The 12,116-nt window shown below is 44.6% G+C and overlaps 1 protein-coding gene across 2 annotated transcripts in view; it reads left to right on the plus strand.

Moving 5' to 3' along the window:
* Positions 1 to 11,875, plus strand: part of LOC309524629 (contactin-3-like) — a 194,731-nt gene extending 182,856 nt beyond the window's left edge. For both annotated transcript variants that reach the window (XM_082209411.1, XM_082209410.1), the window contains 3 exons: positions 4,116 to 4,228; positions 7,329 to 7,497; positions 9,330 to 11,875. In XM_082209411.1, the coding sequence (XP_082065537.1) occupies positions 4,116 to 4,228; positions 7,329 to 7,497; positions 9,330 to 9,427 (380 nt within the window). In that variant the 3' untranslated portion in view covers positions 9,428 to 11,875. The remainder of the gene's footprint in view (positions 1 to 4,115; positions 4,229 to 7,328; positions 7,498 to 9,329) is intronic.
* Positions 11,876 to 12,116: the final 241 nt, after the last annotated feature.

Raw genomic sequence — 12,116 nt, forward strand, 5'->3', positions numbered from 1 at the left:
GATGGCTGCGGACGTGGAAGTGGACGGTACCAGTGCGACTTCCAGCCATTTGGTGTAGGAGTCCACCACTATGAAGAATGTTTTCCCCTGAAAGGGGCCAGCGAAATCCACATGCAGGCGTGACCATGGTGCTCGGGCGGACTCCCAGGACTGGACTGGGGCCCTTGGGGGATCTGGGCGGGATTCTTGGCAGGCCTGGCAGTGTTTGACCCAAGCCTCTATCTCTCCATCGATCCCCGGCCACCACACATAACTCCTGGCAAGGGCCTTCATTCTTACTACCCCTGGATGTGTCTCGTGTAGGGCTGTGAGGACCCTTTTGCGGAGGGGCTGGGGAACAACGACTCTGCTTCCCCATAACAGGCACCCCTTGTGGGCCGACAGTTCATGTTTGCGGGTTGTGTAGCCGGCGAATTGTGGCCCGGGGCTGCTGCTGGGCCATCCCCTCCACACCCAGTCCAGGACCCGGGAGATGACCCTATCTTTCTTGGAATGGTGTGCAACTGAATGGGGCGGTCGGGAAGCAGCTCCAGGCTCATAACCTCTTGTGCAGGTGCTGGGTCAGGGCCTGTTTCCGGTAGTGGTAGCCTGCTGAGGGCGTCCGCATGGCCCATTGCCTTCCCCGGGCGGTGAATCAGTGCATACTGGTAGCTGGCAAGGAAAATTGACCACCTGAGGACGCGAGGAGACAGCACTTGGGGGGTCTGCTTTTCGGGGGCAAACAAGCCAAGCAACGGCTTGTGGTCAGTCACCACGGTGAAGGGCCGCCCGTACAAGAAATCATGGAATTTTTTTACTCCCTTCACGATTGCCAGACCCTCCTTGTCAATTTGCGAGTAGTTCTGCTCGGTTGCGTTGAGTGTCTGGGAAAAGTACGCCACCGGTACCTCTCTTCCATCCGGGAGTTGGTGCCCCAGGACAGCGCCAATGCCATAGGGTGAGGCATCGCATGCTAGCACCACTGGCAGCCTCTCGTCGAAGTGTGCCAAGACAGAGTTTGAGACAAGCAAGTCCTTGACTGCCTGGAATGCGGCCTCCTGGTGCTGGCCCCACACCCAAGGGGCCCGCTTGTCCAGGAGTCTGTGTAGGGGCTCCGCTACCGCCGCCTTGTGGGGAAGGAAGGAATGGTAAAAGTTCAATAGTCCCAAGAAGGCCTGAAGTTCAGTCTTGCTCTTGGGCGCTGGGGCATCACAAATGGCCCGTACCTTGTCCCCAGTCGGGTGGACCCCTTCTGCGTCCACCATAAATCCCAGAAAGTCCACCTGAGGCACTCCTAGTAGACATTTTTCTCGCTTCACCTTGAGACCCGCCGTCTGGAAACGGTGCAGAACGGTGCGGAGGCGGTCCTCAAACTCCTCTGGTGTGGGCCCGGCAATCAACACATCATCGAAGAAGGGGGTGACACCAGGAATCCCTTTAAGGAGAGAGTCCATTAGATTCTGGAATATGCCTGGTGCCACGCTGACCCCGAATTGCAGCCGCTTTACCCTGAACGCTCCTCTGTGCGTCACAATCGTCTGTGCCTCTGCTGTGGCCTCATCTACTGGCAGCTGTTGATATGCTTGGGCCAAGTCCAGCTTGCCAAAAATTTTCGACCCAGCCAGGGTGGCAAGGACATGGCTGACCATTGGCACTGGGTATGCGTGGGCCGTGAGGGCCTTGTTTATGGTACATTTGTAGTCTGCGCAGATGCGGACCGAACCATTAGGCTTGACGGGTGTGACGATTGGAGTTTCCCAGGGGGCATTAGGCACCGGCTCCAGCACTCCTTGCTCCACGAGTCGGTCCAATTCCTCGTCTATATGGGGTTTCAAGGCGAACGGGACCCGGCGGGCCTTGAGCCTGACCGGTCGTACTGCGGGGTCAAGCTGTAGCGCAATGGGGGGGGCCCGTATACTGTCCCAATTTTCCGTCGAAAACCCCTGGAAATTCCTTGCATATGGTGTCCACGTCCACTTGTAAGCTAGTGTGGTTCACCCCGGTGACAGCTAGCCCCAGTGGTCCAAACCATGCCAATCCCAGTAAGCTAATGTAGGGGCCCTTGACCACAAGCAAGTCCAGTTGCCGCGTCCGCCCTCGGTATTGCACCCTGAAGGTCCCCACCCCCATTGTGGGGACCTTACGTTTCTGGAAGTCCCGTAGGGTGAATGGGGCCGGCCTGAGTTTGGGACCCCCAGTAGGACACAGTTTCCTTAAGGTCTTTGCCGAGATTATGGATAGAGTTGAACCCGTGTCAAGCTCCATGCGGCATGGGGCCCCCTCTATCTGTACCTCTACATAAATTTTCTCTACGTTGGGGTGGGGCAACTGGTATACCTGGCAGTCCGTGAGCTCCGTCGAGTTGCCTTGGTGCGTTGGGCCCCGGGACCTGGGGCTCTTGGGTTGGTCATCTGATGCCTGGTGTCAGGTGGGCCGAGCCCGACACACCCGGGCGATGTGTCCCGATTTTCTGCACTGCCTGCACTCTGCGTTGCGGAAACGGCAGGTCCTCCTCTCGTGACTCTCCCCGCAGCTTGCGCAGTTTCCTCCTTCTCGTCGAGGCAGCTGTGGTCTGTGCGCTGCTTGAGTGCGCTGCTGTACTCGGTGCACCTCCTCCCTGTCGGATCCTGAGTCGTCGGTGAGGTCTTCGTGGTGGACCCTGGGTTGGGACGGCAGGCTCGGCCGTGCCTCTTGCGTCGACCTCTCGGCAGCTTCCGTTGCCAGGGCCTCCTCCAGAGCGACCTGGAACGTTAGGTCCTTCTTAGCGTAGAGGCGTCGTTGCAGCTTCTCATCCTTCAGGCCACCGACGAGGCGGTCACGAAGCATGTTCTCCAACTCTGAGAAGTTGCAGAACCGGGCAGCTTGGCGGAGAGAGGTCACAAACCCAGTTATGGTTTCCCCAGGGGCTTGTCGCTTTGCGTAGAAGGCATTTCGATGAGCCACCACTGAGGGCTGCGGCGAGAAGTGTCCCTTCAGCTGTTCCATTATTGTTTTGTATGGAACAGTAGCGACGTCTTCAGGCGCAAGGAGAGCCCGGGCGATTTCAAACGTCTCCTCTCCGCAGACGCTGAAGAATATCGCCCTCTTCTTGGCATCTTCTTCGTCGGTGACCCCTTTGGCTTCTAGGAGGAAGGTGAAACGGGAGGCGTACGCTTCCCAGTCCCCAGATGCTGGGTTGAATGGCGAGAAGCTGCTGTTGGCTGCCATTCTGAGTTCCTTGTGTCCCGGAGCTGAAGCCTGGATACACGGTGCGAGGCAGCGGTGCGGCAGGTGGCGGTGCTGCGGTGCTGTGTGTGGCAGTCAGCTCAGCGGGATCCCACCTTCGTCGCCAGTGAAATATACTCAGAGTCGCAAAGTGATTTCATGCTCTTTATTCAGCTCATAGTGGTGAGGAGGAATGAATGAATGTCCCCTCACAGTATCTGCTTTATATACATTATTTACACAATGGGCTGCACATGATTGGCTAATTCCGGAATTCTACTGTAAGCCAATCAGGTTGTGGATTCACTTCTATCTGGAGCAGGATTGGGTGGTTCCTGCCAACCAATCAAACTGCTGCATTGTTCTAGGACCAATCAGACTGCTGCATTCTGAATCCTATTGTTCTAGGACTAATCAGACTGCTGCAATTTGGATCCTATTGTTCTAGCACCAATCAGACTGCTTCAGTTTGGATCCTATTCAACTCAGTACATAACAGTAGGGTTCCTTTACTAATCACTTAAGAAAGAACAGAACGGACTACAGCGAGAATGAGACCTCCGTGTATAGGGCGGTGTAGAAGTTGAATGAATGAATGAATGAATGAATGAATAAACAGATCCCCCACCAATGAAGTACATGTAACAACAACAAAACAAAAAACAACAAAAAGTTGCAGCGTTTTATGCTGACACTTCTCTTTGAGGATATTTAATGGAAGGTCCAAAGTCATTTTAAAACATAATAATATTTACATGCCTCTCCATATTTTAAGAAATGAATCTAGAGTACAAATGAGATGGCTCTTTGTGAAAGTGCTCCTACATCTAACATGTCATGACAGTCAATTTACCTGGGTTGTTATTTGCTCGCACGTAATAAATCTCTAATGCCAAGTAAATTAAAATCATGTTTTCATTATGCATTTCAAGCACCCAGCCAGCCTCCAGGAAACGTTGTGTGGAACGTTACTGACTCCAGGGTCATGCTGAATTGGGAGCAGGTGCATGCAATGGAAAATGAGTCAGAAGTCATTGGTTATAAGGTAAGTAACCAGCGAGACTGCAGTGATACCATTCAGAATGCTTGCTTAGAAACAGGCTGTTTGTATCAGTGCTGGGAAATACTCCTTTTCCACTGATTATCTTTTTTATTAAAAAAAAACACCAAAACCCTCCTGTAATATAAAATGTAGGGCGAAACGAAAATGTGTCAGTAACCAGGACTTATATCTCCACAACCTCAGTTCTTAGGAAACTTGTATAGGATTTGGCTGCTTCATTTATTTATTTTCTTACATTTATATTCCATCTTCATGGAGCCCAAGGTGGCATGCAGTTGGTCTCCCATTCAGGCCCTGACCAGACCCAGACCTCCTTTGTGCCAGCAAGCTTGTGGTCTTATGTGCCTTCAGACTATACATGTAATTTTGATCGTCATTGCTAAAATACACTACCAGTTTGTATGGGTGTCTTATTTCCCTTCGGATTCCCATACCTCCTTTTAAATCTTTACGTTTGTCCCCTCTTTGAGCCAAGTACAACCTATGAGCTTTTCCTTCCTCAGTACACTGCACACACTCAGTACGGTGTATGAAACCACATAGAGTAGTAGCAGCAAGTAACTTGCTTGTGGCTTCAGAGTAATCATCATTTCTAAGGGATATTTTTTTATCCATTTCACCAGTCTAACATCCAGCACTCTGCCTGTTATACTACATCATGGGTAGGCAAACTAAGGCCCGGGGCAGGATCCGACCTAATTGCCTTCTCAGTCCGGCCCATGGACGGTCCAGGAATCAGCATGTTTTTACATGAGTAGAATGTGTCCTTTTAGTCAAAATGCATCTCTGGGTTATTTGTGGGGCCTGCCTGGTGTTTCTACATGAGTGGAATGTGTGCTTTTATTTAAAATGCATCTCTGGGTTATTTGTTGGGCATAGGAATTCATTCATTATTATTATTTTCAAAATATAGTCCGGCCCCCCACAAGATCTGAGGGACAGTGGACTGGCCCCCTGCTGAAAAAGTTTGCTGACCCCTGTATTGCATCAATTATTTGGCAGTGTCAAATGCTCCTGCACATATTCATCGGTATCTTCACAGCAGGCTCCCTTTCGAATGCTCTAATTAGCAATTGAATTAGGCCTAGAACAGGGAAAACAACCACTTAAAATGTTTTCCTTTGTTTAAAGAGCCGTACAATTTTGTGCAGAAAATCCCAGGCATTCGCACTTCTGGCTGAAGAAAAAAAAGATTTGGAAAGGACATCATTGTGTGTTCCATTAGTTGCACAGGTCATTATGGACTATATGCCTAAGATTTTCTGCACTAGCCCTTAAATTATACAGTTTATCATGCTTGATGCCTTGCAGCCATATGAGTTTGCTCCATTCATGGTAATTAATTCTGCAACAGATTGGGAACACGCAAAGCCAAGAAGAGTAACCATTGCACAACATTTTCACACAACTTCATACCTTTCTCTCTCTATCCTATCTTACCCCGATCCCAGTTTCTGATTTAGTATCAGAGTGGAGAATTACCCACAGAGTAAGCGATCTGGAAAGAACCAGTGTGCGCAGGTGTCTTTCTCTAACTATTAATAACACTAATTATATTGTTTTTGAGTATTCCAAATTCATTGGAGGTGACATGTGGTTTAGGTTAGTTTTCAGCTTTTGCTTTGTCAGCACAATTTTTTTTTAAAAAAAGAAAGAAAGTGGGGGGGAGAATTTTTACTAAAATCTGAACTTCTGTATCTCATGAATGGCCTTGGAAATCCCAGTTGTGGTTCGAGGACCCGATCCCCGCGTAGTGGAATGAAACCACAAGGGCACGTGATATAAGGTTAATGGGCAATAAAAGGCCACAACTTTATTGATTACAGCAAGTGAAAAGGTATTGGCTTAGGCATTGGACCACAACAGATTGCCTTCACCCGCTCAGAGAGGGGGTGAGCCCGAAGGGGGTTTATTCACCAGAAGGTGGAGCCTGTTGATGTTAATACAACTATAAGCTCTCCCCTGATGTCACCGAGGGTCGTGCCATGGCCTCCCGCCATGCAGGCATCGGACAGAATATACGACCGCCGGATTCCTTTAACGGAATACCCAAAATTGAAGGCGCAGGCGATGGCCACACCTAGCCCTTCGACACACCACAACACATTATTCCAATGCCTAACCTACCCACCAATACAACGAAAGTTGTGACGATTGCTACGAGGTAGGCGAAAAAAACAAAAAGCCTAATGCCAAATGGAAAAATTCCTACCAGGCCCCCTGGACAACCAGGGCGACCAACCTAAGGTCCATAGCAAGGCCAAAAGAAAACCGAGACCCTGAGCTCTAAGGGAGTGGAGGGTGGGTGACTTGCGACGGGACGACGAAAAGTGAGGCCGGAAGGCTGGTGCCACAGCAATTTAGGCTGCTAAACACGCCCCCTCGCAGGCACCTGGTTGGGTGCTTGCCCATGGGCGTGGGCACCAGCCAGGTGAGTGGGCGGCAGGGGGCTAACGCCCCCTGCTTGAGGCGGAGTCCGGATCCCGACCACAACCACTCCCCTCTCTTGCAGGAGGAGAGTCTTTGCCAAAATCACTTATTTGTTAATTGCATCTTGCTGTGAGGTTTATTGCAGTGGAACGCAGATGTTGTTATAACTGCATGAATTTATTTTTTTAAAAAAACCCAGCAAGAAATACTCAGTTTAATTCGAAGGTAGAATAATGACTTCCTACATACAAACTTTCTCTCCACATAGCCCATAATTCTTCACTTTCTCGTGTGCTTGACACTCCAGTATCCTGACCCTATTTATTGCTTTGAGTCATTGATCAAGCTAATGGCAAGCTCCAAATAGAGTAATAATTTATAGACGACCCCATTACTGAGAAACTCAATAGAATATATTATGTATTCGTTGTTGTGTATTCTTGCATTCTAGATCAAAGCTGTGATAAAGGTACTTGACTGATGCTGTATACTTTCAGTGCCTTGGAAGAGATTAGGTAGAATTCCGTAGTGTCCTATGTCTCCCCTTCTTCTTGTGTGTGTCCCCCCCCTTCCACCTTAAAATGACATTAAATGTATCATGCTAGATGAAATAACATCCCTAAAATTATCAGCTTTCTTTTTCATATTTCAGATTTTGTATCGGACTAGCAGTCAAAACGAGCTCAGTGTCCTTATGACAAACAGAACATCTGCAGAACTTCTGCTCCCTTTAAATGATGACTACATTATAGAAGTGAAAGCAGTGACTGATGGTGGAGACGGCATTAGCAGCGAACAGATTAAAATTCCTAAACTAGCAAGTATGTTTACTAAATGCTGATGAATGGAGTTTCATCATAAGTAGGACATTATGGTTTATCTTTAAAGACTGAGAGTTGATGTGAGATATGAATTTCATTTGGTGGGAAGAAACTAACTTAACCCTTTGTCATGAAATTGCTTCAAAGCAAGGTCACATTCACAGCATACTTTTGAAGCACTATGGTGCCACGTTAAATCATCATTACTTTCCCCAAATAAGTATGGGAGCTGCAGTTTCTTAAGGCTGCTGAGAGCTGTTAGGGGACGCCTATTCCCCTCACACATATCCAGCTTTCAGAGTTCCCTGGGAAAGGATTGTCAAACCACTCTGAGAATTGTATTCTAGGGTGTTATTATACAATGGAATCTTGTAAATATAGGCTTAGATTTCAATTTCATTTCACTTTCAATTTGTATCCTGCCTTTCTGTATATACAAGGCAGTTTACAAGCTGAAGACACAACAAAATATGCAGGATCACACATGTTAAACTCAGAATTATGGATGAAGAGGCACATAATTTGGTGAAGTCAATATCTTGGAGGGAAGCAGATGACATGGACTACGGAGGCCCACTGCTTATTAGATTTAAATTGAGACTAGTGGAAAAATAGGAACAACACAGGCCTATCCTATCAGCAAACTGAAGGCATTGGACCATGTGAACAGCACGGAAAAATTATAGATGATATTGGTGCTGGTGGTTTATAATCTGCTGTACCCCAGCAGAGAAATACAGGTAAATCTCAGTTGCAATCCATTTAACTTGAACTCTGCAAAAAGTTGTTGGGCAGCACTGTTTTCAAAACTGAGTTTATATTGATTAATAAAAGGGTGGGGTAGGGGATTTATGCACTACATTAATGTTATGAAAAAGAACCCAATTAAAATTCTTCATGTTCCTATGCATGACAAATTGCATTCAGTTGAGCTAGTAAATTACCATGTAAATTAGACAGCGGTATGTGTAGGAGAATCAGTTTTTAATTTTTCAGTCTGTTTTTCAGAATTGGAGATAGCTGAATAAATATTCCAAATATTAATTTGTTTCCATTGTTTTTAAAGTATATACAATATATCACATCTCAATTGTTTGTCTAAGATTAAGGGTAATGACTCTATACAATAGCTGGACAGCATAACGTCATTCAGGGGAAATGCAAAGCTATTTCTTAATAGCTCCTGGGAGCTAATGGAACATTGTCCTTACGATGGTCTATGGGAAATAGTCCGTTGCAAATGAAGCTTACCAGTCAGTGGTCCCAATAGAACAAATGGCTCTACAGTCTCAGAAGAACCCCCTTTTTATATGTTCTTTCACACCTCAGCTGCTCCCAAGCCAACCTAGAAACATGTTTTGGATTCTGCCTACAAACATGCAGTTGATTGCATTTTCCAGAGGATTTGTTGCTACTTTACAAGACATAAATATCTGTTATGATTTTATTTATTTTAAATAGTTCTAAACCAGCCTTCAGCAAGCAGAGTTCATGCTGGTGTGCAATAAACATGCCATGTCACTGGGCATAGTCCCATACCGATATGAGAAAATGTCAGTAAGGGAAAATGCAAATGGGTCCCTGAAAGAAAGGCTCATTGAATTCCATCGGTTTTACTACTAAGTAGACATGCAGTTCATTGCACTGTAAATGCATAAAGCTATGGCATATGGAAAGGCACTTCTGGAGATGAGCAGTTGGGGAGATTTCTATGATGTAAAGAAGTAGGCACTAGTGAGAGCCGAAAGAAATGGTTGTATTTGGGGGAGGGGGGTTTAAGAACATGCATATTTTGCTTTCCAACTAATCATATATTTTCCCATTTGTTGTAGGTATGGATGCAAGAGGTTCTGGGGCAGCAGTCTTAAATGGCCTATCCAGCTGTATGTCAATAACACTATACTTTATCTTTAAAGTGGTATTGTGTTGATGCATTTTCACAGATAGCTGAAGGCCAGGTGAATAATTTACTTTAAAAGTGCTTTTTAAAACAACAATAGCAACAACTACAAATGGTGGTTATGCATGGATCTGCTACCATTGATTTTAAACACTTTCTATGAATTTCATTCAAAAAATAAAATAAAGAGCAAACCATATACATATTAAACAGTTCCTTCTAAAGGAATATAAAATGCCTTAAAATGTAATGAACCAAAGGACTTTACACATTACATGCTTCGGAAATGACAAAAATAAGAGGATGCACATTGCAAAACAAAAAAGATGCGAGAGTTCCATTTTCCAAGCAACTCGGAATTATTTTAATGTAAATTGCAACAAAATCATACACATACACACAGATGGAAGATAAAACAAATCCGTATTTCAGCAGTATCTGATGGGAAACTTTGAGTTATTTTCTAAAAGCCTCACAATGGTGAATGGTAACTGGATAACTATCATTCTGGCCTTTTGTTTTATGTCCTTTTTTTCTTAGTAATTAAACACCACAAATATCTAGTTTACTATTTAAAGTCCCCCTTGCCCCCATATTTTTTTTTGTACCATCTACATGAATGTTCAACTGCTTGTTCTTATTTTGTTTTTAAAAAATAGATTTAAACAGTCAAGTTCTTTATGGTTTTTAAGCTTTTTTTAATCGTAAAAAAGAGGAAACTTTCTTCTAGATGCTGCACTGATGGAAGCTCTTAGAGTTTTGTTTTTGAAGGATTGTATGTCTGTACAGCATCACATAAGAAGTGCCTCCTAGATTGGGCCAATGGGCCCGTCTAGCTGAGCATCCTCTCCTCACAGAGGCCATAACCAGATTCCCATGGGAAGCCCAAAATCAAGACCCCAGCACAAGAGACCCTCCCCACTTGTGATGCCCAGCAACTGGAATCACAATTGGAGTCTCAAGAGGCCCAGGGCTTATTTTCACCCTGGAGCACTTAATGGTCCTTGGCCTTTTCTACCAGGCTGCATTAGTGCAGCACAGAGTGCCCCTCTTTGAAATTACGAATCAGCACTTTTAGCTTAGCATTACAAAAGTACAATGATCAAACCTCCTAGTGTAGGGGCTGCTAGAATGTGCTGGAATATCAGGTATTACTTGGATTCCAGTCTTTTCACCCAGCAAGTATTACTGCCAAGAGAGGAGCGTTTGCCACAGAAAGACACGGCAAATAAAATATTACCACTAGCCCTTAATACGGACCTGCTTCCGTTTTCTATTCAGCTAAAAGTTGGTAGCTCTAATATTTGTTCGGCCATGCAACAATTACAGCATCTTGACCCTAACTGAAAAGCCTTCTGTCGCATGAGTTTAGACTTTTCCTAATATGTTCAATACACTATAAGATATCATTACATAGCTTCCTTTAAGATAGGCTTCCTTATTCTTTCTTTGTAACCTATAACTCCTCCAGTTCCTTATATTTTGACATTCTTCTCTATACATCATATTTATCATTGTATTTTTTTAAAAAATAAAATAAAAAATAAACACAGATGAAGTGCCCAGAGTAGAACATCACACTTTTTGGTGCAATGCACCAGAGCCTTATAGCCAGGGAATATTATCGCCCTAAATTATTTGTGGTGTATCTGAATATGCAGCCCTAAATCTGTTGCCCTTCTATATACCACCGCTACATTTTGTGTCTCGTTCATTGGATGCTCTTTGAATATTGGTCCTGCTGCAATTTATCCACTTTTTAGAATGATCCTGGATGATAACAGCTTCACTGCCATTTTCTTATTTATCAGCAGAGACTTTTGTCAGTATCATTAACTGGACTGTATTAAATCAACATTTTCATAGCAATGGGTATATATATAGAGAGAGAAATCTATTCTTGGTACATTTGAATGACTACAGTTTCAATGTTTACACAATTTTCATCTCAAAATTTCTTTCCCACACTTACTCCTGACAGGTGTCAGCCATAGAACAATTCAGATATCACTCTAAATTTTATTATGCATTCAGATAATATATCACCATACAGCCCAAACTTTAAAACACACTCTTTTTCCCAGTGTCTTGGGAAAACCTGTATATATTGTACATAGTAAAAGAACATAAATAGTTACTTGCTCTTCAACATGGCAAACTACTGATGCTTCCAAACACTTTCCGATAGGTGGGAACAAACTCCTTTTTTGTGTAATTCATACTCATGCAATGAGAGGTGAATCTGTCATTCTTGCTATAAGAAAGTTATACATCATGTTCCTGTATTGCCATTGTCATGACCATCCTCTTGAATTTAAATCCTTGCTCTATTGTCTCTATGAGATGTGCTCAGAGTATTTTGTTTCATATTGAAAAGTTTTATCAATTTCCCCTTCAACTCCTAGCTGTGTGTGTATATCCTATGGTTATCTGTATGTATTTTTTTTATTCTAATAAAATATTTATAACATTGAAAAATGCCTGTGTTACATCCTGTTGCTATAGAATCACAGACATTTTGTATTAACATTGCAGGCATGTACAGGTCTGTTCCTTATGCTCGTAAGAATAGCCTGGCAAATGATACGTCTCTCCTTTTCTGTCCATAAATGAGTTAAGCTGGAGTGTTTTGATTTAAGCCAGTGGTTTTTAAACTGCATTTCCAAGAATTGAGACAATTCCTGAATAGCAGCCTCCCCAACATTCCTGGTCTTCAGTC

This window comes from Podarcis vaucheri (assembly GCF_965113315.1).
Source record: "Podarcis vaucheri genome assembly, chromosome: 2".
NCBI classification, from domain to species: Eukaryota; Metazoa; Chordata; class Lepidosauria; order Squamata; family Lacertidae; genus Podarcis; species Podarcis vaucheri.